At 38.1% G+C, this 27,833-nt stretch overlaps 1 protein-coding gene across 1 annotated transcript in view; it reads right to left on the bottom strand.

Annotated features, from left to right (window-relative positions):
• Nucleotides 1-27,833, bottom strand: part of ppm1h (protein phosphatase, Mg2+/Mn2+ dependent 1H) — a 103,325-nt gene that overhangs the window by 60,040 nt on the left and 15,452 nt on the right. The window contains exons 2-3 of the mRNA NM_001017305.2: nucleotides 8,222-8,387; nucleotides 1,037-1,381 (exon numbers count right to left, since the gene is read on the bottom strand). Coding sequence (NP_001017305.1) covers nucleotides 1,037-1,381; nucleotides 8,222-8,387 — 511 coding nt within the window. The remainder of the gene's footprint in view (nucleotides 1-1,036; nucleotides 1,382-8,221; nucleotides 8,388-27,833) is intronic.

Genomic DNA, 27,833 nt, shown 5'->3' with positions numbered 1-27,833 from the left:
TTTCTTTAATAGCTTTCCCCTGGTTAGGAGAGCAAGGAATGGAAAAATGTTATTTAGAAAAAATGCAGAGAATGCAGAAAAAAGCAGGAGCTGCAGGTCTTCTTTACTTCCTGCTGTTTTCTGATAGTTTAGTTTAGGCCAAATATTCAGAATAACAGAAGCCAGTTCATAGTCTATCCGTCCATTTATCCTGGGGTCCAATTAATTGGATAGAGTACTTGTTCAACCACGGTATATGGCCGCCATTACATTTCAGTATGTAGCATAAAGAAATTGTCACACTTGTCATCATTCTTCACTTCTTATTCTTTGTGCTTAGTATTTGCCTTTTTTTGGCTTGACAAAATAAAATTTAAAATGGCATGTGGTTGGTAAAATAAGTCTATTAACTAAAAGCGGTTTAAGTGGAGCTACATTACACATTACAGTTTAGGTAGAGCTACATTACACAAATGAACAGTAAAAAATAGATCAAATGTGGCACTGGTTTAATACTCACTTTTGCATTCATACATTGGGGATACTTGCCTAGAAAGGGTCAAAGCTAAATCCTTACCATGCCCTGTGAAGCTAAATGCCATTCAATCCCCCCTATTACCCTCAGGTTCACTGGCACAAAGGCTGGAATCTATAAAAAATTCTTCTGTTATATCTGAAGCAGAAATTTATCTTCAAATTCAGGGATTCTCCACAGAAGCCACAGCTACCATGTGCATCCAGGAGTTATACAGGTACTTTTCCTACATATAACCAGAGGCCTTTTTGTACATTACCCACCAATTTAAAAATATTACACAATTTAGTGAGATTGCCCTGGACAAATAGCCCTGGGAACATATAAATGACAAAATGGTGATGCTACAAGAAAAAAATGCAAAGAATTTAATAAAACTGCCCTGTCTCTAGTCATGAAAAAGCATTCAATGTCTCCTCACTCTCACTATTTCTCACCTGAATAAAAGTCCCTAGGAGCCATCGAGATGTGCATAATACAAGTTTTGAACATGCAAGTTTAAAACCATAAATGTGCACCTACCATCTCCTTAAAAGCATTTTCAAGAGCTCCAATTACAAGGCATTCATGTGGAATCTTTTTCTCTGTAAAGAATCGTGTTGGCGGTGTGCTGGGTGATCCTGGAGCACCCGATCCTCCACGTAAAGAAGCTGCTCTAGTAAGTGTTCTACTGTTGCTCGAGGTGCTTTCTGGTTCTTCACCCAAACAGGTAGGTGGCAAAACAGCAGAATTCTTCAGGATATCTATTATGTCTGGAATTTGCTCTGCTATATGGTGATGGAGAAGTTTGGATGCAACAACAGCAGCTCCTGCTCCAGCGTGACCATCAAACAGTGCCCAGTAATGGAATGTTATTCCATCTACTTCCTGATAAACAATCCAAAAAATGATAAATAGTTAACAGTGTAGTTACTTTTAATGTATGAAGGAAATTCTTGTATCTAACACATTTGTACTGGTTTGAAGTTTTTATTTGCCACCAATTTTTTTTTAACATTTCTAATAAAAAGCAATACAAATGCATATTGTAATCCTTCTCCCCTACTAAATTACCAGTGTGATTCATATTAGAATTAGGTCAATTCCATTTTTATTTTAAAACAGAAACATAAAAGAAATTTTATTACTTAAAACTGTTTACTGTTAGAGAAATAAAAATCTCTTAAAATTGAAAAAAAAAAAATGAGGGTAGCAGAAAACAGAAGAACGTAGGGAAATTTTGTCCCTGATCATTTTAGATGAGAAATTCTTGTTTTTCCAACAGGTCAATGTGTTTTATAATTTAATAAAAAGAAGAAAAAAAATCACCAGCAGCAATTATATTTTTTTGTCTTTTTTTGTTCAAATACTTTGAGACAAATCTTTACGATCTAATTACTAAAACATATTTTGAATCTTTGTCTGTGTAAGATAAACTCTTACGATGATTTTGTCATGTTGAAAAAGATAAACACCATATATAGTTTTTTTACATTTTGGGTTTTTTAGGATTTCACCACTAATAGAAAAGGATATAAAAATTCATATATGTCAGTTCATAAACAGGAAATTCATGAATAAAATGAATACATTTAAAAAGAATAAAAATAATTAAAAGATGGAGGGATTCAGGTTATACCACTAGATGGTGCATCTTTGAAAAGCTCACCTTCAGCCTGCAGCGCGCCTCATTTAACCCTTTTACTCCCAGCCAATTTTTTGTAAACAGAACATGTATTGCCAAGCAATTTTGAAGCATTTTGCGCTCATTACATTTGGTAAGCTTTTTCGACAGGAAAGCCTTTATGAAATCAGGGTTATTATATATTGTTTTTTTTCCGGTACGAAGTGGACATTAACATACATGCTTTATTTTTTTATTATTCTTAATGTGTAACCAAAATTTTGGGGTAAATGTGCAAAAAAAGAAAAAAAAATCAAAAGTGTCTGATTTTGAGTGTGTTTTTTACAATAAAAATTAATTTTACTGACAAAAAATTTTTTGTTTGAAAAAGCCCTGATTCTGCTGAACGCAACGATACAGAACATATGTAGGTCACCCACTTTTTCTGTCCAGGAGACCCCCCAAAAGTAAAATAGAATTTTGTAAAATTTTTACAGCAAAACTGAATAGATAAGCATATATCTAAGTTAAGTGGTGTAACTAACATCTTAATGTGAAACACCCCCATAAGTTGTATATTTTTAGAAACTACATACCTCTAGGTTTGTAGATTTGGTATACTTTTTGGTGTAAATGTACTTGTAGAGGAATCTCTCAGCTCAGCAGAAAAGGGGCAGGACTGGGTCTGGTCTGAACTTATATACCCCCAACAGTAACACGTGTCTGCTGGTTGGGGTCATGAAGCTAATCATCAGGTTGGTGGGAGGAAAAGAGGCTCAGCTCGTTGCCTAGGAGGTATGCTGGGTGAGGTACGGGGGGGGGTGCTTATTGCTGTCCAAACAGCAGATACGTACCTATTACATATCTGCTGTTTAGAGACACAGGGGCACTGATCCGATCTGATCCGATCGGTGGGAGAGGAGGGGGCCTCTGCTCGTTGCCTAGGAGGTATGCTGGGTGCAGTACAGGGGGGAGGCTGTCAAAACAGCAGATACGTACTTATTACGTATCTGCTGTTTGGAGACACATGGGAGATCCAATCGGTAGGGGAGGCGGGGAGGATAAGAAGGGGGGCCTCTGCTCGTTGCCTAGGGGATGAAGGTATGTGGTGGGTGCAGTGCAGGGAGGAGGGAAGGTGATCAGAGGCAGCATTCTACTTTCCAAACAGTAGATACGTACTCACAATGCATCTGCTGTTTGGAAGCATGGGGGCACAAATCCAGGTGGTGGAAGGGTTAATGAGCCCTGTCCTTGTTGCCAAGCTGCTTCCAGAGCAGGCTGATGCTGGGTGGGAGCGGCTAAAGCCGCAGATGCAGTGTGAGCCTGCTAAATGTCAAACAACGTATCTCACACGCGCTTGGCAGTTAGAGGCTATTTTAGTAAGCATGTATGCAACACGTTGTTGGCAGTAAAAGAGTTAAAGCAAGCCTACACAAACTAACATGGGTGCATTATTTAACCCTTTGATACTCACAGGAGTAGAAGAAACATAAAAGGCCACATGAGAAAAAGTTTACTTCACCGTAGTCACCTCTGTTGGCTACCCCCTAATTCAATTCCTGGGTATATCTAACTACATGGAATTGTACCTGCCCTTCTCTCAATATAAACTGAATATAAATTACTGTTCCTCCTCATTAAGGTAAAACTATGTAGGGGATCAGAGAACTCTTTCCCCTGTTTCTCTGTCTGTGACATAATCCAGCCTGGCTACAGACTGGGGAGGAACCTGACTGGCTGGATGCCCCAGTGCACTGTTGGGAGAGAGAAGGCGTGCCGAGGTTTGGAACCAAAAATCAAGAGCGGGCCCAGCAGTTTATAAAGGGAGCTCCTGTTGTTTTGCCAGCTTTTGGAAAAAAGACCCAGAATCAGTAGCCAGTACAACTTACTGTGTGTTCAGACTGCAAAAAGAGAAGTCTGCTGGGCTGCTCAGTGTGTGTCCCCTGGTGAGAACAGGTATTGCTCGCTTGCCTGCTACGTGGGAGAAGCCACCTTTCCAAAGAGGAAGGTACTCTGGGGCAGGTAGCACTTCCTGGGGGACTTAAGAGCACTTGGAGAAGGGGCTGAACTGAATAAAAGGGTTGGGGTCTATCCGGATCCAAGTTGGGACTGGGCACCTACAAAGACTGTGCCAGGAGTGGGTAGACTGCACGGGTTCCTCAGGGCTGGATTATCAGCTATCCATAAAGTTGTTTTACATTCAATTTATATAAAGTTATGCTTGCTGCAAACTGTGTGTGAATTATTTTTCCTAGTGGAAACCCCCTTGAGGTGTGCTCCTCAGTGTCCACTAGGTGGCGGCAATGCGCTAAAATCCCAGTTCCCAGTACCTTTCACTATTGCAAAGGGAACAAAATCTGCTGTTTTAAGAAAGTATACAGCCCAAATAAGTGAGTGCCAAGAAAGGGTTACAACTATCTCTTTATATTTCTTTATAAATATAACTGTAACACTGTAAGAGTTGAGGAGGAGGGCAGAGTATGGGGGCCATTTTACACTGGGATTCACCTTGGTTGTTTGGTATGGTATACACTTTAGTGGATTTAACATTTTTGCTAATTATTTGTCACTAATAAATGTTTTGTGTGTAGCACCACATTGTCTGTTATCTATTATGAATATCTTTGTTGTTGCTACTGTTCATTTCCCCTATTGTTTTTTTACTTGAAAAATAATCTAGTGTAGAAAAGAAAAATAATTTTTAGGTAGCTAGTTTCTGCTGGAGCTAAACAATATGTTATGTACATTAAACCCACAGTGTTGTATGTAGTTATTGTTACAAAATTAAAATAAATATATTTTTGAAAATTACATTTTTTTAGGAAGCTTTTCTTCTCTCTTGGATGGATATAGCATATACTGGTACTATTTAAAAATCCTTCTCATCTCTGCTGGTCTCCTACCAAATTCTAAAATGAAGCCTGAAAAGAAGTCTAATTCCAAGGTTACAGGATTGCTTCTTGGACTTTATACCATGAAATGCCATTTCCATGGTCTATCAGTTAATTTGCTTCTGAAAAGAAATGTTCATAACAGTCTGTGGCTGAAGCACAGAACCAGAAATGACACGGACACATCCAGCTAGATCATCATGATTCACACATTCATTATACAGAAAGAAGGTGAACATCATTATTAAAATACAGATCTTACAAAGTGTTAAAGGGAAGGGAAAAGTGACTAATGTTAAAATCTCTATCTAGCACACATCTCAAATGTATGCACTATACGCCTTAATACAAAGTTGATGACAAGTATAAAATGTGATCACACATATGCTAGACCTGCACTGGGCAGTTTGTGATTAACCTAAAGATACATATATTTTCATATATAACTAGTAGGTACCATTAGAGAGAATGTTCCATGCCACCCTCTTTAGCAACTTTAATGGCTTTAGACAAGAATGTGGTCCAATATAAATGTACTTCAGGTATGGGATCCTTTATCCAGAAACCTCTGAATTACGGGAATGCCATCTCCCACAGACTCAATTATAAGCAAATCATTATTCCTTTTTTACTGTAATAATAAAACAGTACCTTCTACTTGATTCTAAGATATAATTAATCCTTATTGGAGGGAAATCCAATTGATTTTTACTAATGTTTAAATTATTTTTTGGTAGACTTATGGTATGGAGATCCAAATTACAAAATGATTCATTATCCAGAAGACCCCAGGTCCCGAGCATTCTGGATAATAGGTCCAATAACTGTACTATAAGAGAACAAACATTGGATTTTGGTGCATTAAATGAGGTGGGCCAGTCACAATAACTGAAAATTTAAATTTTATAATGGCCATCATTAAGAAACCTTAACTATGTCTGACCTTCCTTGCTACCATCATGAGTGCAGGGCACTAATAGTGAAGCAGGTTGCACCCTATAAGACCAACCCTTTATTGGGATGGTTGGAAGCATTCTTGAGAGATTATTAGGTTATTTTCTATTTTTTATCGCTGATATATTGACGATTTGTAGTTTGTACAGTTACATAGGCTGAGTTTGACCAACTTATTCAGAGCTTGGAGGATGAAGAACTGAAATTGGTAGTAACGTCAATATTTAGCCACAAAGAAATAGTATTTCTGGATTTGAGGACTACAGTAAGCATTACAGTAATTGGTACAGTTTTTAAGAACACACTGTAAATTATGTGCAGGTAAATTAATTAATAAGAGCGGATCCATGCCACCCTAGACTTATTAATAGATGTATTTCTAAGAGACCACAGGAGGGGACTGTTTGAAAGGCACCTACACAAACATGCAGACCCATATCCACACACTGATTGAAAGCCCCCGCAACATGCCCAAATGTTTTTATATATCACAATAGTCTGTCTTTGCTTTCTCTCTCTCTCTCCAGTCTTTCTTTTAAACCAGTGCCTGGTTGCTAGGGTAAAATGGACCCAAGAAACCAGATAGCTGCTGCTTGCTAAATTCTAAACAGGAGGAATTGCTGAACATAAGTGCAGGCATAAGCCAAATGGAAATTACAGACAAAACAGCTTATAGGAATGATTTCTATTTCATTTATCATGTTATATAGGGGATCATTATCATCATAATACTGTCTACTAGCTACAGAGTTGTAACTTTTCTTTACATATGTGTAAAGGGTTAATACTGTACAATGAATCCTATACTTAAATTTACTTCATGTGTCTTAATCTAACTAACTGTGATTTTTATGCATGGCATTTAAGTATTATAGGAATTGTGTGTAATATTTGTTAGCAGCTGATAAAATGCTGTCACACAAAACTCCTTAGACCAGTGTCTGAACCTGTTACTAAGGCAAAAGGCACACTTGCCTGTGCCGCAGCTTTTCTCCAGTGAGCTAACCTCTGCTGTTCTGTGTCTCTGCATTGACAAAGGCCTGTGTGCAGACAAATGGAGCAGATATCAGCACAAAAATGACTAGTTTGTGTTTTTGCACTGATATCTGCTTCTTGTATCTGCACAAAGGCCTATGCCACCGATACAGGGAATATGCACCATATCTGGTAAGCACAACGATTTTCTCCTACTACTCACCGACATTTATGGACCTCAAACGTTTCATCACATTATTAGTGTATGGCTTGCCCATTAGTTATGGATACCTTTTACATACCTAATTACGCAATTTCTCAACTTGTATATATTATATATACTTTTATGTAAGCTTGTTAACAGCCTACTAGCAGACCCCGTTGTTGGGCCTGGGTGCAGTCCAAACAAAAAGTAAGCACTGGCACTCAAAGCAGATAAAGCAGGGCAAGCCCTTGCAAGTCAATGCTTGACTTGCAAGTCAAAGGGGCTTTTGTGCTCCGAAACGTTGCACGTTCGCAATAAACTGCAAGGGCAATAATCGCAACATTTGCAAGGCCTTGCCCTGCTTTATCTGCTTTGAGTGCCGGTGCTTACTTTTTGTTTGGACTTTTTGGGAGGGTACCGATCCCTCCAGCATTTATGCACCAAGCTTCACTGTTTTGGAGTGCCAGGGTGTACGGGTAAGATTCCTCTTTCTTGGGTGCAGTCACACTCTGCAGGGTACTGTGCACCCCAACCTCCTTAGTTAACATTTTAAGACAAGTGTACATGCTATTGGGTATCATAATGCAGATATTGGATATCATAATGCAAATGCACCATCTGGTTAATATTAACAGCACTCTTCCAGTTGTGCTGGAATTGCTCATCATGAGCTTAACATGTTACAAAAGAAAAATACCCATCAATCAAGTTCTTCCGGCAGGAAGATGTGGCGTAGAATGAGCTTACGTTTAGGCTACTGGCAGTTAAACAAATAAATGCTATACATTTTAAGCAATGGAATAAAATTCCCAAACCACAGGTTGCTCTGCTAAAGCTGCTGCTATATACAGTGAATACTGTACTGCCCTACTGTAAAATACAACGATATTATAAATCACTGAAGATTTTCATAGTCATATAAAGGCATGGGGCCGAAGGATAAGTGCTTTTATACAGGTCATGGAATGCCGAGGTGACATAAGGTGACAATATACGGTACTCTACTTATTATAATCCACATGTTTTGTTGAGTCATGTGACACAAAGCACATAGCTAAAGAAAAGTAGCATTTAGTCACCTGGTTGTCTTTAAGCTGTAAGCCCTCTGCGTTTGGCAGAGATGACCTCCTTTTGCTTGAAGAGTTTTTGTTAGGTGTAGACTGGACTCCAGATTTTTTCTTCACAAACACTACCTCACAGCTTGCTTGATCCTCATTGTGTGTGCTTTTACCCGCATTTATCACTCTACAAAAGACAGAATTTTACTATATTAGGAATACAAACTATATTTTGGAATCACTTTAGCTAGGTGAATACAAGTGAATTGAGTTGTGCATTTTGGGTTTTCGCTCTGATAAATATGTCCAAGAGTGTGAAAGGAGATTACATTTAAAAAAGCCTCTTACCCATGTTAATTGACCAGGTGTATAGATCAGAGGCAAAAGTCCATGATCAGATTAAAAAAAAAAAAAATCAATGTGCAAACTAATAAGAGTTAGCTATAAATAGGATATTTATGGGCATCAGTAGTTGCTACATTGCAAAGTCATTGCTCAGGCTATATTATGTGCCAATTAATAAATTGTGTATAAATGCCTCCCTGACATATTGGGGCATATGTACCAAAGTAAAATTTCACCAAAGTTCAAATCAATTTACCAGGCATATTTTCACAGCACAACTCAAATTTACTAAGAATTGTAAATGCACTTTTGTGAGAGAACGCTGTGAGAGTGCTGAATTTTCTCCTGGTACAAATTCATTATCTCCATACAATTATAGTAAGAGGTGGAGGTGATGTAGACAATGAGATCTATCCTCATAATGGCTGTTTGTCAGCCTGAACCTGTAGAAATTACTTTTGGTAAAAATGTGTTCTTGTGCTTTAAAGGGGAAGGAAAGGCAAAGTCACTTGGGGGTGCCAAAATGTTAAGCACCCCCAAGTGACTTTAACCGCTTACCTTGTACCCCGGGCTGGTGCCCCTGTTCGGAGAAAATAGCACCAGCCCGGGGTACCTGGAGCGCAGCACTTCCTCCTTCCGCCTTCCACTTCCTAAACTGCCGGTGGCCGGGCATGCACAGTAGAGCGAAAAAGCCGACTTAAATGTTTAAGTTCGGCTTTTCACTCTACTGCGCATGCGCGCGCAGCGAAGCCGGAAGGAGGAAGCGCCGGCAGCTACCCCGGGCTGGTGCTGTTTTCTCCTGACAGCGGCACCAGCCCGGGGTAAAAGGTAGGCGGTTAAAGTCACTTGGGGGTGCCTAACATTTTGGCACCCCCAAGTGACTTTACCTTTCTTTTTCCTTTAAGTAAATTGCCGAATATTCTCTGGAAAAAAATTGGCTGGTGAATAGATGTCAGTGCGAAGAGAGTTATCACCAGTTCATTTGCCAAAACTTGTCATACTTGCATTTTAGTAACTTACTGATGTTATAGAAAATTAAAATTAGGGATGCACCGAATCCAGGCTTTTTTTTGAAGGATTCGGTTTCGGACGATTCCACAGTCTCGGTCGAACCAAATCATAATTAGCATAAATTAGCATATGCTAATTAGCATTTGGAAAGGGTTACATGGTCAGGGGGGGAAAAATGTTCGCTGTGCACTCAGCGTGCGGCAATTTTTAACCCTTTCCAATCCTAATTAGCAAAAAAGTGGATTCGGTGCATCCCTAATTAAAATACACCAAAATCAACATTTGTCCTTTAGTTAATATGCCCCATTGTAGGCAGGACTTTATACCTGGCCAATAGCAAGTACAGGGCTTCCTTGTTCTATACTTTGAGGCTAGTACCTCATAAGCACTAAATGCAAAACAAGTTAAATACAACTGCTTTTTGTTTGACATTTTAACACAGGGAAATTTGCAGGTGTTTCTAGACCGAGCATGCTATTTCCTAGCATACATATTACATAGGATACTTACAATACTGTAGATACATTCATACGCACACATTAGGTTTATATGTTTTAAATTCTATGATGAAGAGGGATACATGGGAAATGATCTTGTTCTTTACAATAAGGCAGCAGTACTTGGGCTTGTTAGCCTTTAGTTTAATGTTACAGTAAAGATAAGTATCATACAAGGGACCTTGTATTCCCTCCTTCCCTCCTAAGGATTCCCTCCTTAAATGTAATTAAAACCATTCATGCTAGATATTGCTTGGTATGCCAGTTACTATTCAGCCATTCAGAACAATGCCCTGTTTTAAAGGAGTGTTGTAGCAACGTCAATTATTTGACAACAAAAGTTTACATGAGAACACGTAAAAGGATAACAATTATTACAACAACCAAACAAATAATGCCACAACCTCTTTAAGATGCCAAGCTGGTTTGCCACCAGCTTCTTTCCAAAACTAACTCCACATCTGGGGCTATATACCTACCCACATGGTCCCAGGCCTGCTGAGCTACCAATTCATCTTTAAAGGAATACTGTCATGGGAAAACATGTTTGTTTTCTTTTTTAAAGAAGGAAAGGGTTAAAAGAGCGACCCATAACTGTAAAGGCCTCATGTCCCTGTAGCTGATCGCTACCTTTTTTTACCTGGATAGCCTGTATATTGCCTGCACTATTCGATTTTCATAAATGCTGTATTTGTTCTATTGCGGCCGCCATGTTGGATATTTAACTTAATCCAACATGGCGCCGCATGAGGAAACGCGCATGCGCGGATCTTCTCCCTCCCCCTAGACGCGAGAGTGTCCTACTCCTCCTGTCCTACTCAAGCTGCTCCTGCTTGTGAGATGGAAAGCGCGCTCACAGCGTATGTTAAATGCGCATGAGCTTACTCAGTAGCTGCTCTTAGTCTCCGTGCAGGAGCGATGCATTCTGGGAATCTTCTTTACACAACTCAGCGTTTTTTCTTCCTGTTTGGCTTCTGATCATCTGAACAGGCGAAATATGGGGAGACTTAAGGGCACTATTGAGGCAACTGAAGGCATGCCTGCAGCTTGAGATTAACTCTTTATTAGCCTTTCCTTCTCCTTTAAAAACACATCAGTTAATAGAGCTTCTCCAGCAGAATCCTGCATTGAAATCTGTTTTTCAAAAACACAGATTTTTCTATATTTATTTTTGAATATAAACACTTTTCCTAAAAATATACTATTTGAGTTGTATGTGCCACTGGATAATCCTAAATAGAAATTTTTTTATTTTTTTTTAAAAGGAGAATGCAAGTCAAAATTTAAAAAGCATACTGCCCAATAGTCCTCCTATTGCTTAGTAAAAATGCCACACTTTTGGCTCACCTAATCAAATATTTACTCAGTCACACTTACTTCACATTTTCTAGAACAGGCAGCCATCTCTAAAAAGGTATTCTCCCTTCCTTTCCCTCCTTGCTTCATACTGCACATGTATTTCATTCCCTCCCCCCTCCTCTCTGCCAGATCCGCTTCTGATTGGCTGGTGGGCATGTGTAGCTCAGAACAGGAGACAGGATCAAGTTACACACATGCTCAGAGAATAGGAAGGCTGCCGCTGGCAGCCTACAGGAAGGGGAGATAGATTTCAGTGATGTCACTGTAGTCTTCACACTGCTGTAGGCTGCCAGCACCATATCTCAGAGAAGCAAGCAGGGATCTGGGAATTTAGATATGCAGTAAGTACTTAAAAAGAATGCCTTTACACTTACTTTTAATTTATATTAACCTTTCATTGTCCTTTAAACTTTGTTTTTTATTTTCATATTGTCAGACATATCTGTTAAGACATTCATTATGGTGTTTTGTTTTACATTCAAGACAAAATATTTGAAATATAGAAAATTTGAAATTAACATTCATAACAAGGTTAAAACTTTTAGCTCATACCGGTTTTCTTTGGGCCTTATGAGAAATAGCATTCACTGCAAGTAGTCAGACAACATTCTATTTATTTGTTGGCTCCTGGGGGTCCGTAGTGAAAATTGCTATTTTACGTACTAAGGGCCATCCCTATGGCTCATACAATGCACTGTGCTCACACACTAACCAAGGGCACACATACATGCTAGGTTACATAAGACAACAGGGGGCATGCACAATACTCTGTGTGCAAAAGAAGGCAGCAATTGGCCATTTTTGTGCAATTTACCTATTGCATGGGGCACTGTGCAAATATCTGCAGGTCTGGGCTCCATTTCTGGTCAGGTGATCTCTAGGGATAACACAGACCATGAAAAAAAGTTGTCTCGAAGGGAAGGATGTAAAAGGAAAATATTTAAATTATATGTATATGCCATTATAGTCTTCCTTTAATTCACATCCCCTCTGCTACACTAAACCATTTTCAGGAAAGTGGACTGGGGCTGATTTGAAGCAACACAGTTCTTTCTCTGCCTGATATATTGTTTAACAGACAGGGCAGAACAGACCTACCTGCTGCACATGACCTTTTGTTCATTTTTCCATGTCAGAGAGATTTGCAGTGGAAGAAACATAAGGCAGAACAGAGACTGGCAGTGTTCCATGATTGCCTTATAAAAACTTATTGTGCATCCATTATAAATGTCGTTGCTATAATATACATATTTATTTTACCATGAAATTGCTTTCTACATTTACATTTGCTTCATTTCTGAAATCTTTTTTGTTACAGTTTGCCTTTACACAGAGGATCTACAGGCCATAAAACCAGTTAGTGAACAGTATTTCATAGTATCCAGAAGGAAGCTTTAGCTACTGTAATGTGAGCCTGGTATTCCAACCAGATAAGGCCAGCAGGTATGAAATCAACTGGGTGAAATCAAATGACAAAAATAACATTTAAAGGAGAAGGAAAGGCTAATAAAGAGTTAATCTCAAGCTGCAGGCATACCTTCAGTTCTCTCAATAGTGCCCTTAAGTCTCCCCATATTTCTCCCATTCAGAAGATCTGAAGCCACACAGTTAGAAAAAACGCTGAGCAGGGTAGAGAAGATTCCCATAATGCCTCGCTCCTTCCCAGACTTGGCGACTTGAGACCTTCGGCGGCGCATGCGCACCCCCCCCCCCCCAGCGTCCGGCTGCCATGGCAGCGGCAGCAGGGGCACAGAACAGAATCGGCACTGCACAGAACGGCAGCGGCACAGAAGACAGCCGGCAAGCAGGTGCTGGTGGTGGGAGAGGCAAGCGGCGAGCGGGTGGTGTGTGGCACTGGCAAGCAGATGCTGGTGGAGGGAGAGGCGGACAGAGAGATCGGACGGGGGGGGGGTACGGTCCTGACCAGAGAGAGAGATCGAGCGGAGGGGGGGGGGTGCTGACAAAATGGTGGCGCCGTTCTCTGAAATAAGTATGTAGAATGTAGCAGGTGTATCTCTGTAAATCTTTCATTAGGCAAGCCAGAATTATAGCGTTTTTACACAGCATAGTAGTACTATTTAATAGTGTGCTTCATAGATTTTGACTTTCCTTGTCCTTTAATGCTGCAAGGGCAATTTTCATATAGTACACCACAAATAAAGGATTTTAGGAATTGCTTAGGAATTGCTTTAAGTCTTTCATAGTTTTTCTTCAGTTTTAATTTTAAAATAAATGAATTTCATTTTTTTTTTTGTTTTGTAAGCTAGGCTGGTGACCTTCCTATCTGATAAAGGGAAAGTAACAGTAATTTTAAGTTTCAGCTTTTTTAAAGTTATAAGCAAAATACATTGAAACTGAAACCAGTTTGTGTCTGTGCTCAGCTCTGCTGTTCTTAGTTTGCCAGACTACAGAAACTGTCTCCTCCAGTTCCCTTTATCAGCTAGGAAGGTCAGCAGCCTAGCTTACAGGACTTTTATAACAGGGAAGATAATGAAATTCATTTTAAAACTAAAACTGTAGAAAAAACACACTGTTATACTCCATTTTCTCAGTTCTGTTAAAGGGGAACTTACTTGAAAACAATATTTCATGTATACTTCATATGGTAATAAGAAACTTTCTAAATATAATTAAAAACCGATATACAAGCAGGAGTCCACTTTTTGAAAAACAGGCCTAACACATTATCTAGGCAAAGGGAACACAGAGTGATGATGCATTAAAGAAAATAAACTGCTAAGAGGGGGCTTTAAATGGCTTTAAAAATGGCCAAAATTTTTTAGTGAGTGTATATTGGAAAATTATATTTTATTTTTCATTCTTTGTGTGGACATGCCTTTAAACTGATGCACTAGTTGACTGATTCAGACCAGTAAAGCTCAGAGATGTTGTATAGCATGGGCAAGCCCTGCGGCTCGGGTGGGAACAGACAGGATCAGCGCGCTCCCAGCTAGTCATGGACAGGCCAAACTTTGTCCTTGGTTCCACCCTGCCCCCATGACATCAGCTCCCCCGATTTTCCCCCTTTTTTGACAATTATTGATTATTTTTATACTTGAGCCTGCCCACTGTCACGGCAGGTAGGTTGCACGCAGGTAGAAAGGAGGTTTTATCGGGTTGGGATGGGTTGGGAGTGGGTGGGTAAGGGTTAGATCACTACAGCAAACGTGTTCCATAGGAGCTAAAGCTGTGTAGAGCAATGTATGAATTAATGTCTGTTGAACCATCTATCAAAGTTTATTAAGTTAGTGATCTTGGTTACTGAGCTGCTCCTGAGAAAAATTGAAAATAAATTTTGGATGATTAAAAATTAAAGTAAATGTATCCCCTATTTGGCTATAAAATAGTCAAACCCAGGCTAGTACAGGTATTAGCGCATGGGGTACATGAGACTCTCTTAGACAGGATGGGCCTTAGCTATATGGAAGATACCTGCGGAGCGAGGGTGTAGTGGTACTACAACTCACTGTAGCTGTGTGCAGTGCAAAGATGGACGGCAGAAGGTTCTTGCAGTTGAACTATAGACACAGGTTTATTGTCATAAACAAATGGATAAGTAGGGTTATACTCACAATGCAGATACAGATGTTAAATGATAGTAGTACTCTGAGGACAACAAGAGAGGATGCACACCGGTTTGTCCCACCTCCTTTAGAGTCTGGGCAGGGTAAATGCACCTGGTCAGCTTGACACCCCTTTGAAAGCAGTCAGGATAGATACCTCAGCCCTTAGCTTGAATACCTCTAGCTTTAAGAGTCCTACAGCCAACTGTGTATCTGGGTTAGGTACTGCCTGTCTCCTATGTTTTAACCGTGGCCCTGTGCTGAGGCAACACTGTGTGTATGGAAGGATACTTCCAGCTACTTTCCTTGGTGGAGCCAAAACTGCTTTTGCTTCCTTCCCCCTCTATCTCACTTTTCTAGAAAGTGCTCGACAAGAGTAACTATCTAACTGGTTCTTCGTTCACGGGGTCCCTGTCCCTGATTTCAAGTATAAGATGGGTACTCTAGGGCAATAATGGCTTTACTGGGGCCTTGTGCTGCTCACAGGCTCAGTGACCTGTTCCTGAGACACAGAGGCAGCCAAAGAGGAAGCCACACCTCCTTGTTAAACAATATATTGGAGTGCAAGAGGTGTGATCAACCAAATAAACCAATAGGCAAAATGTAAACTAGATACAAGGGTCTTTGCCAAGTAACAGTGGAAATAAGGGTTTAAAGCCATAGGGGAAGATCAACCCTATGGGTCCCTAACATTTTTGAATGCAAAAAAAAACAAAAAATGAGAATAATACCGGTAATTATTTTCAGTGTATTACTGGAAAAAGCTACATTTTACAAATGTTAAAAAATCTGGGTTTATTAAAATTCTCATTATATGCAGTCATGCTCTTTTTGCAAATGGCAGATTTATGTTTTATACATTAAAAAAAAAAAAAAAAATCTGGAAGTCATTTTAAGAAATTACCATTGGTAACAACAGATTCCAATCTCAGTATATGTAACATATTATTTAATGGAAAATCGCCTGCAACTTTACTTTAATAAAAATAATTCTGTCACATCTGTTCTTGTAACTGTAAGAGTAATACAGAATACAATTCAGAATCAAACAGTCAGCACTGGAAGGGAAATGCGCTATTAGCTGTACTGCTAGCAAAGACCTTCACGGTAAAATGCACATTGACTGCTCTTTAATGATCTTATGTTGTAAGGAGACCCTGCATGAAAATATTTCCCTGTAAATGGACCTCAGAACAAGTGTGGACTACTGAGCACCTGACATGACTATTATTACAAAGGAATACCCATTGGCATAATACTTTTAAAAGCGTGCATGGTTATAACCCAGTGAATTTTACAGCACCACCTCTATATAGCTCTACTTAAGAGCATCTGGATAATTGGCAATTACTATATTGCTATATAAAACAGAAAATGTTAAAGCACTCATGCCGAGAAAAAAAGACACACTCTGGGGCAAATGGAAAATGCAAGGAGACAATTCTGAGACAATTGGAAATTGGTCTTCATTTTGAAAACTAGAGCAAATATTTAAAAAACTATAAAAATTGAAAAAAATAAAACACCAACTGAAAAGATGCTTAAAACTGGCTATTCTATAACATACTAAAAGTTAAGTTACAGGTGAACCCCTTTAAAAAGTAACCAAAGCTTTAATATTGTATCTTCCCCTGCTATGTGTCAGAAGAGAAGAAAACAGATTATCTGCCCCCCCATTTTACACCTTAAATGAACAGTAACAATAAAAAAATTAAAGTAATTAAAATATAATGTTCTGCTGCCCTGCACTGGTAAAAGTTGTATGTTTGTTTCAGAAACCCTACTATAATTTTAATATATAAGCTAATGTGTAGCCCAAGGGTTAGCTTTTCAAACTGAAATACGGCTAAATGGCACAAGTTACATAGCAGATAATAGATACACTCTGTAAAACACCATTGTATTCTACAAAGCTTATCTGTTATCTTCTATGCAACCTGTACCTTTTCTCTTTTTACAGATTGAATGATGCCCCCGTTGCTATACAGCAGCTTAATTATATGAACAGTGGGTCCTTAACAGTGTACAAGTCTTTACTATTTGGCTTAAAAGTCCATTTACTAAAGTGGGATGGCCCAGGCCAAGAGCGGCATAAATTTTGAGGTGGCATGCCGCCCAGCCACACGTAAAATATGCTCCCATATAGAGCACTGGGGACTGGACACACAGAAAACTTCAGCGCGTCCTGTCCCCAGTCTTCAGTATGCAAGCTGCAAGGATGGAGCATGCACGCAATCCTGATGGAGGAAAGGGGCAGAGAAGGAGGCCGGCCTCTGGGTGCCCATTAAAGAAATCTGGCGCTGAAAATAAGATAAAGCCATTGATACCCTCTGTAATTATTGTATCCACAAAGCAATAAACTCTTAAATAAACTCTAAGTTTTACTAGGGCCAAAACTATCACTTTACAATACCAATACAGGTATAGGACCCATTATCCAGAATGCTCGGGACCAAGGGTATTCCAGATAAGGGGTCTTTCCGTAATTTGGATCTCAATACCTTAAGTCTACTAAAAAATCAATAAAACATTAATTAAACCCAATAGGATTGTTCTGCCCCCAAAAAGGATTATTTATATCTTAGTTGGGATCAATTACAAGATACTGTTTTATTTCTACAGAGAAAAAGGAAATCAGTTTTAAAATTCTGAATTATTTGATTAAAATGGAGTCTATGGGAGACGGGCTTTCCGTAATTCGGAGCTTTCTGGATAACGGGTTTCCGGATAAGGGGTCCGATACCTGTATTTAAAATCAGTTTCTCTCACAACTGGAAACAATGGCATTATGTGAAATAACACCAAAAATTGAGACTAGTCTAGTGAGTGAGATGGGATGCTAGTTTTTAATGAGACAGGTGCTTATTGTTATTTTAAACGGAAAAAAATGATATCTGATAATAATTAACAAACCACAATGTATTTTATAATACATTAATAAAAATGATGTACTGATTCAACGGAGTGATAATTCCTCTAAACGACTGTTGTCTATTTCATTACTACATTTAGCACCAAACATATACACATTAGCTTACACTTACACGCAATCCTTGCTGGAGCTTTAACATATGCAATTAATCACTTAAAAAAGTGCCTTATACTCCTTTGCCTTATACTAAAACTTGTAAAATGGTTATAGGGAAAAAGTCATAAAATGTTGTGTAAAACAAATAGCTCCATTTAACCCTGATGTAAAATGCTATTCAAAAATATAGGCACTCAAGACAATACCAGTGTTTACACAAATGTTTTTCAAGGTGATTTCCCTTTTTTTACATAAGAATTTTACACCCTGTTCTACATATGTCAACAATTGCTACAAACCTTTATGATTACCTATGATTTTAGAGTGTATTGTTAGTAGCAATGCATGATGTATTCTAACTTCGCTTTACATACAGGCATAGAGGTGAGGCAGTCACTTACTTTCACCTTCCATTCTGCACTTCCTAAATATCACTGCACACCTCTTATTCCCCCTCCCTTCTCACGATACATTGGAATAGGCTTTATGTGCCCTATTCTGGCACATATACAAGATTCTGGCACGATGCAAAGCTTGTCTTGATAACAGCATCTACAAAATAGTGCCTGTTTGCTTGCTGTCATTGTGAATTCCAAGACAGAAGGAAACAAGATTAATATAATTTATAAACTGTAATTCTTAGGGGGGGGCGACAGGTCCCCTTTAAGCGTAAAAAACACTAATACAAGACTTTGCCATCTAAAAGCTATCATGGTCATGTAGAAGTCAATGAGAGTTGTCCTGTAACAACCATTATTTAATTTATGGTTTTAAAAGGTTATAGTCCATGATGATTCATGGAAAAACAAAAAAACCTCCAAAAACGTATGATTTTCATTTTCTTTTCATTTTTGTTCCACATTTTATTCCCTTCATGCTTTTTTAATTCATATATTTTAATATGACTAGATATTTGGTCTTACTGGAAATTAGTTTATTTGTGGTTTCAAAAACTCTAAAACCACTATCAGAGTGTTAACAAATGTGCCTCTAATTGTGTGACTCACCCCCTTGTTTATAACCTGGACTGACTCTGGATCCACCCTTATGTGCACACTCCATTTACTAGCCTGGCGTTGGCCTGTGTCAAAATCAATTTTATACAAGGCAAAATTTATTTAGCCCACAATGGAACTGCAAGGCTGCCCAGATGTGGTTCAGCTATAAGATCATATTACAAAGCTATTAACGTCTGCAAATCAGAAAAATTAAATGCTAATGTTGCTAGGAGGAAATCAATATTAAAATGTTGCCAAAAAGGCCTACACGATGTATCAATATTGACTAGGGACATCTGAAATGGTAAAGGAAAAATAACAGCTATAGTAATTAAAGACTGTATTGGGTGGAGATGTCATCAAACAACTTGTGTCTGAATTGTTTTGAAGGGCACACAAAATTTGGTGCGTTTTAGCGCATCACCACATCTCATCCTCATAAAAAAATTGTGGTTAAAATTGTACTTTGCACAGTGCACTTGGCACTTGTAAATGAGCCCTTATTTGTCATGTTGAAAAAAAAATAAAACGACACTGCAAAAGAGCTCAAAACAGCTCGTATAGAAAGTTTAATTTAAACTGTTCCATGTATACTGTATCTGGTTGTGACAAGATTACTAGTCAACGTTTTTCTAACGGATACCTACAGCATTCTCAAACAGGGAGGTGGGTAGAATGCAGTAAGCACAACGTTTCTCAGAAGCACAAATCATGCCTTACTTTAATCAAATTCATTAATAAGGAAATGTTACTGCCTACAACTGTATTAGCTTTAACGTATGCATTACATTTTCCATTTAAAAGAAGATCATGTTTTTCTGCATTTTTCTAGAGGAAGCGATTTAACTGAATCAGGCAGCAAGAAGTAGTAACAGAAAATAAATCCAATTATAGGATTCCGTATGTTACATGTCATTTCTTAGGACTCAGACTAGTAGAAGCATCTGGCATCTATAATTAGGTAAACATACAGTACAGGCAACAGATTTTCAATCAATGACCAGAAGTATTTCTGCAATTTGCTCATATGTACATCTTGCTATAAAAAAATACTTTTTTTACTCAGGCAGGCCATTGAAATACTGAATACAGTTTATTTAAAGCAAAGGGCTTATTTACATTGGTGAGCTTATTTATAAGCAAATCATCTCAAACTGAGCACTCAAATAAATTAGTAAAATCCATTCTTGCAATGTATACCGCAGAGGGTCCATGCACACAATACAGCTATACTGTAAAGGTTAGATAGCACATTAGGCCTGATACCACCAGTCATACAAATTATCTCCAATAAGATATATGAAAATAGAATTTCATGCAACATCAACTATTTATCAGTGATTAGTGTGTTTCCTCTTGGGACATTAAGTTAGCTTGCAATTGGAGACTAAATGGCAATGGGTACAAAACCTTAAACAGATGTCAGCTGATAGTAGACAATTACTAGCTACATTGGTCTTTTATATTGATCTATTCTATAGAATCCCCAGGTTTGTAAATGCCTATTTAACTAAATATGTCAAATGTAATAAACAGATCATTAAAGGCATGGACACACAAAAATTGCAGGGGAGGCAGCCAAAGGGCAAAATAAGCAAGCAGCTACATGAAACATGTAAAGAATACATTAAACACACGTATTTGATTTTCTGGATAGGTTTCCAAAAATCAATGCTGCTCTCTATTCATCACAATATCAATGAAAGCAGACAATGTTTCACTCATTGTGATCTGCATGTCAACTCAAATGCTACCCCCGCACCCTCTCTTTAGCAGCAGAACAATGTAAACAAAATAAGGGAAAAAGACAAATACAGTTTCTTAAGGTGGCCATACACAGGCCGATTGTAGCTGCCGATATTGGACAGCTACCGATTCGGCAGCTTATCGGCCCGTGTAGGGACAACAACGACAGGCCTGCCCGACTGATATCTGGCCTGAAATCGGGCAGATATCGATCGGGCAGGTTAAAAAAATTCCGTCGGATCGGGGACCGCATCGGCTCGTTTGCCCTGGTCCTGAAATCCTTCAAACTATTAACACTATTGTATAATCATTTTTGCAAGGACTATCCTATTATACATTATATCCCAAACTGCTTTCGAATATACTAAATAGTTTGGGGCAGATTTATCAGAATTCAAGTTGTGAAAAAAAAACACAGATGTGAAAAAAACAACAGTGATAAAACTTGTCTGACTTTTCTTATCAAATGCTAGGTTAAATAAGAAAGAAACACGACAGAATATTCCCATGCGCGTTTTGTCTCAGAAAAAAAGTCATACTCTGGCAAGAATCATGTTGTTGCATTCATTTTCAATGAGGCTAAAAAACTTGAATGTTTTAATAACTGGGTAAATAAATCAATAAAGTTGTTAGAGATATATTGACTTCTATTAAACCTTTCCAGCTTTTACTTGCCTAGTTTTTTCTGGCAACTTTTCAAGGATTTTTCTTCAATAAACACAGACTATTGATGGTCTGTAGCACCAAAATTAAACATTTTAAATAAAGGTGAATAACAAAAATATTTTTTTCCTGACACGGGCTCTTCAGACTATTGTCTGAAGGTGAACATCCCTTTTAAGGGCTCGTTTTGCATAAAACATAATTTATATTTGTATAAAAGAAAAGATTACTCACTGCTGTGTTTTGGTCACAGAATAAATTATCTGCAAATGCTGGGCAGATAAAATCTATACTAGGAGCACAAGACAGTTCACCAGTTGCTTTTTCTAGAGACACAAAACCAAGTGCAACAATATGAAGATATGCAATGTAGAACAGTTTTGTAGGTTATTAACTGCAGGGTTTTATGGCCCTTTATTGGTACAGGTATGGGACTTATTATCTGGAAAGCAATTATCCAATCCTATTTAAGCAAACAATCCTTATTTTATTGCCGATTTCTATTTTTCTCTGTAATAATAAAACAGTACCTTGTACTTGATGGTAACTATGCTGCATTCATTCATATTGGAAGCAAAGCAATCTTGTTGTGTTTTACTGTTTAAATGTTCAAAGGCGTAAGAAACAGTGCTCCAAATTACAGAAATACATTTTATCCAGAATATAACAGGTATTCCAGATAGTAGATTCAGATAATACGTCCCAAGCCTGTCAATTTCTTCTCCAGCAAAGTATCTTATTTGTTCAATGTAATTAATGTTATCTAGAGGCTGGGCTAATTATTTAGTATTTGTTCTTTTTACACTTAAGCCATTGTTCATTCAGGCAGGATGACCCTGTATTTTAAAGAATAATAGATTCGTTTTAAGTTGTGCCCCAAGAAAGCACACTTGCATAGATGCGTTAGTAGAAGAAGAAATGCTATTTTAGAAATCCCACCTATCATTGTAAAACTTACACTTTAATCCTTAAATAGTAAAATACCACTGTAAAGTAAAACAAAAGAGAATTCACTTGCTAGAGATGTGTATATATATATATATATCAAGACATTAATGTATTACTTTGCAGGAGTCGGCCACCTCGCCCCCCACATGCGCAGTGGGGTGGAGTCAGCAGAGGTTGCTGCCTGGCACACACCAATCATGCCTAACTGCAAGGCTGTGTACTGATGGGTGAATGGAGGGCTGTTTTAGCTGTGCTGCATACTGCAGCTTAACACAATACAATGTTTTTTTTTTTTATAGTTTTAAGGAGAAATAAAGCTTGAGAACAAGGTCAGAGTAGGTGTTTGCTTTTGACAGAGCTGCAGGGCACAACGCAGTTCAAACAGAGCTCCAAACACCTGTGTGTACATAGCATAAGCATTTGAGATGTTTCAGTATACTAACCAGAGGACAGTACCGGCAGTGCAAGAATTTGTGGGCGCAATAAAAGAGAATTAATTAGCATTCAGCTGATGCAAGAGGTTAAACGATATGAGATGAAGTGAATGTGCACTTTACGTTTGCTTGCAAGAACTGCACTGCTGTGTGCATGCTCATACACTGAGCAATATTAGCGACACTGTGTGCACATGCTGTCAAACGAGAGCGTACCTTCTCCAGACTATATCTTGGTCTGCAACATCTTGCATGGAAGAACTTTTTTTATTTCCTGTGATCTGTGATTCATTCCTGTTATAACATACAAGCTAATACAATCACAAAGAGACTCATATTTCACATTAAACTGAATACACGGAAAAGCTGTGAAACTGTCCAGCCTGCTCAGTTCCCATGGCTACCATAGCTTGGAGATTTTCTTTACATGTCACTATAGTCATATGCATTACTCCTAACCTCCCACCCACAATCCCTTGTTCAGTTCTTCAGGATGGCCCGAGGTGGTCCACAAGCTAACACTTGACACCAAAGTCTAACCAATACTGGAGAAAGTATTGGGGAACTAGACTTGATATTGTGAGGAACTAAATGAGTCTTATACAGATTATTAGTCATTTTACAAGGTTGTGTCACAAGAAAGAACCTTGGGAAACCCTAGAGGTAAACTAAAGGTATAATTCTAAAATAAAGAATTTCAAGAATGATTATTTCCAAACAAATAAGACAAATAGGAAATGGTGAATGTATTGTTTTATATAGAGATGTGTTTCACATATATAATTTGTTGGTGTTCATACAGCTTACAAGATTATACTGGTGCAATCAGGCCCGGATTTGTGGCGAGGCCACTTTGAAATTTTTCTCACATACGGAGTAATGTGGACCTCTCCCCACTGCTCCGTATGCGAGTTTAAATGGAAGCGCAAATGCGCACACCGGGGAAAAGCCGTGCAAATGGGGTTAAGGTTCTTTGGGCGCCGCGACAGCAACTCCAGTTCTGGGTGCAATAATCACTCCACCACAGATCCTACTTATACAGTGGCCCCTATTCCATCCCATGCTGTTAACCCCCAGGCTATATTGGCACAGCAACATTACTTATCACCCACCAACACTGCTCTATTGAAAGCGGTATCACATTTTTATACGTTTTCTGTTTTAAAACAACAAGACATTTTTAAGCTTTAATATTAAAACATCTATGAGCAAATTGAAAATCTGAGTGTTGATCATACCTACAATGGAGACTCCAGTTTGGAGAGCTCCTTTTGAGTGCTGCTGGTACTTACAGTCTTTTCCTTCACACAAAACAGTTTCAAACCTACTTTCAATCCAGTGACACCAGCCTAAAATAAATGTTCCTAAATATGGGTCACACCCCTTCTTCCATGGATGCTGGAAAAATGGCGTTGGGAGCAAGGCCATAAGCAAGAAGAAATCGAAAATATTGAATATCAATCAAAATCACAAGACATTTTCAGAAGGGCTTGTAGCAGAAAGCAAAATTACAAAAAATTAGCTCTTTACATGATCAACATTTGTTAAAAACTAAAATACAAATATTTTCTTTTTATTTATCCAAACATTTTAAATTACAACACAAGCTGAAAAAAAGAAGGCAGTTCCATATACTTAAGCTAACTTTAGTCTGCATAGGGTTTATTACAATCCTTATTTATGCTAGTCCATAGTTTACATTAGCCCTGGCTTGATTCAGTCATCCCCTCTCCTCTAACAACAAAAACAACTAACCAAAAAGTAGTAACAAATACTAAAGAGCACTAAAGTCACAATGCTACACCTTTCCATAGGGTGGAAAATAGGAGGAAGCGCCCCATGGAGGGGCATAACTACCTACATTCTAATGCAGTTTTTATTGAGCTGATCCACAAATTTAATCCGCTGTAGAACTGAAAATATAAGGTTTAAAAAGAATATTCATCACTTGGGGCAGAGGTGTCCAGACTTCACCAGTTTCAGCAGGGAATACTATCTTACCAAAATCACTGCAACAATGCTATTAAAGTAATGTGCCAAGCAAAATGTAATTTAAATTACATTGCATTATGACAAAAATATGGATAACAGGAAGCACTAAGTAATATAATCTATTTGTGGCCAGTGCTCTGCTCTGAAGATCTATTGCTCACCAGATAAAGATAAAAAAAGATTGGAGTTTCACAAATTTAAAGCAGGAATATATTAGTATTGGGTGTGGAATTTAGGATTGATAAACAGCTAGCCAAAAATATCACCCTGTCACTAAACAGCCCAGTCTGAGTACATAATGAAAGTGAATATTTTTTGCTCTTTTCCAAAACATGCTTATTTATTTTAAGTAAGTCATCTGCAAGGCATTGCTTTAGAAAAACATTCTGAAAAGGCTTTCTATTCCTTAAAATATACACAGGACCTGGCACACTGCAGCACTTTGTACCATTATTTTTTTCTAAATTACTTAGCTGCATAGACAACTACTGAACCATATTCTAGTGCATTTGAAAAACCACTATATTTGTTCCTCTCTCACGGACACAAACAGCCTAAGGTAAACTGCAAAGAAACCACAGAACCAACATCAAGCTACATCCTTATTCTGAGATGTTTACAGAGATTGAATCACTAAATTCATTCTGATACACTGTACAGTGTCACGTGAATGAGGCACAAGGCAGACTTTGATATAAATAGGCATTGCTGCATTTCTCCTTATCAGAAGTATTTTTAAACTCTTTTTTCAGTTGCTACCCTGTTTTTGAAGCACTGAATCAATAATAAAGTGATGGCATTGTGGTGGGGTGTAATATAATGTAATTTAACCAGACACAGAAAATGTTATTTTTTTTATACCATATAGTGAAGAATTTAGGGAATACAGATATGAGACCCATTATCCAGAATGCTCAGGACCTGGGGTTTTCTGGATAAGGGGTCTTTCCGTAATTTGGATCCTTAAGTCTGCTAAAAAAAAAATATTTAAATAATTGGATTATTTTGGCTTCAATAAGGATTAATTATATCTTAGTGGGGATCAAGTACAAGCTACTGTTTTATTATTACAGAGAAAAAGGAAACCATTTTTAAAAATGTGAATTATTTGATTGAAATGGAGTCTATGGGAGATAACGTTTCCATAATTTGGAACTTTCTGGATAATAGGTTTCCGGATAAGGGGTCCGATACCTGTATTGCGTGTATCTCAGATTTCAGTAGATTTCTGTAGGATGATAAAGGCTTACGGTTGCCACATACAAAGTTAAATGTGTGGTAAAATTTTTACTTTGGTTGAAAATGTTTACATATCAAAAGAACTGGGCACGAATTCCGAAAAATAAGCCAGAAGGCAGGTTCAGCATTTGATGTTCCCTCTCTGCGGGAACCAAGAAAATAAACATGAAAAAATATGGATTGAGAGCTGCAGAATGCCTTAGATACTTCATTAAAATATAAAAATATAATTTATTTCATTTTAACACTCTTCAGACTCTGTAAATTTGCAGTACTTCAGATGTTCTTGTTATTTGTTATATAGATATAGATATAGATAGAGAGAGAGAGTATAAATATTATATATAAATATATAAATATTATATAGATTGACCTACTAAACAAAAAATTATATATATATATATATATATATATATATATATATAATATATATATATATAGTGAGGGCTGACCGGGATTTGGCAAAGCTTTGTCCTAAACCCCCTATTATGGCATACACACGGGGACGAAACCTACGGGATCTATTGGTCATGACGGATCCGGTTAAGAGTTATGTGTCTCAGGGGCCCATGTGGCTCAAACCGAACAAACCGGGTTGTTTTAGGTGTCCAAGTTGTATGTCATGTAGATACATGACTCCTGGTGAGTATTTTCACCATCCACATACAGGACAAAAAATTTAAATTAGGCAACATATCACATGTACCACGAGTTATGTAGTCTATATGGTAACCTGCCCTTGTGGGTTATCATATGTGGGAAAAACGGACCTCACACTCCGTATTCGTATGGATGGACATAGGTCGGCTATCAGCACGGCCTTTTGTGATCAGAAGACAATCAAACCCGTAGCAAAACATTTTTTGGAGATGGGGCACAGATTGCCAACCTTTAAATATATTGGGATTGATCATGTCCCAGCCCCAAGACGTGGGGGGGATAGAGCCCGTATATTGTTACAACGGGAGACATATTGGATTAAGAAGTTAGGTACCCTGGCCCCTAGGGGATTGAATGAGCAATGTCAGTTTGGTTGTTTCTTGAATACAAGGTAGAGCCAGCATATGAGATATTACCTTGTGTTTGTCACTTTTGGGTGATTTTCTTACTTCCCCTTGAAATGGGGGAGGTAAGTGGGGGAGTGGTTGGGACACACCTTTTAGCTATGATGTATTTATAAGGATGTTTTATCACGGCCGTTTGTATTTTGAGAAAGGCTCTAGGCCGGAGCCGAAACGTTGATCAGATGGCAATTTTGGAATAAAAATCAAGTTTTTAAGCTAAGACCCTGGAGTGCGCTCATTAGTTGATGAATATATATATATATATATATATATATATATATATACCATCCTGATGATGATCCCACGAGGATCGAAATGCGTAGATGCGATGTTCTAAATAAACATAAAGAAAACTTTTTATTCTACCCCAGTGCTTTCTACAAATCTGTTGTGTACCCTTTGGTCAGCACCCGGCGAATGCCTTTGGAGCGGTGAGTGCCGATTCAATTTGGACTATATATATATATATATAATTATTTGTTTAGTAGGTCAATATATATATATATATATATATATATATATATCGTATATACTCGAGTTTAAGCCGATCCGAATATAAGCCGAGGTACCTCATTTTACCTAAGAAAACTGGAAAAACTTATTGACTCGAGTATAAGCCTAGGGTGGGAAATGCAACCGCTACTGCTAAGTTTCAGTAATCAAATAAATAACAGATAAATAAATAGATAACTTTAGGGAAAGAAAAATGCTACAGCAGCAGACAAAAGCAAGTTTAGGAACGCTAA

Source organism: Xenopus tropicalis, chromosome 3, assembly GCF_000004195.4.
Source record: "Xenopus tropicalis strain Nigerian chromosome 3, UCB_Xtro_10.0, whole genome shotgun sequence".
Taxonomy (NCBI): Eukaryota; Metazoa; Chordata; class Amphibia; order Anura; family Pipidae; genus Xenopus; species Xenopus tropicalis.
This window is presented reverse-complemented; position numbering and strand designations above follow the sequence as displayed.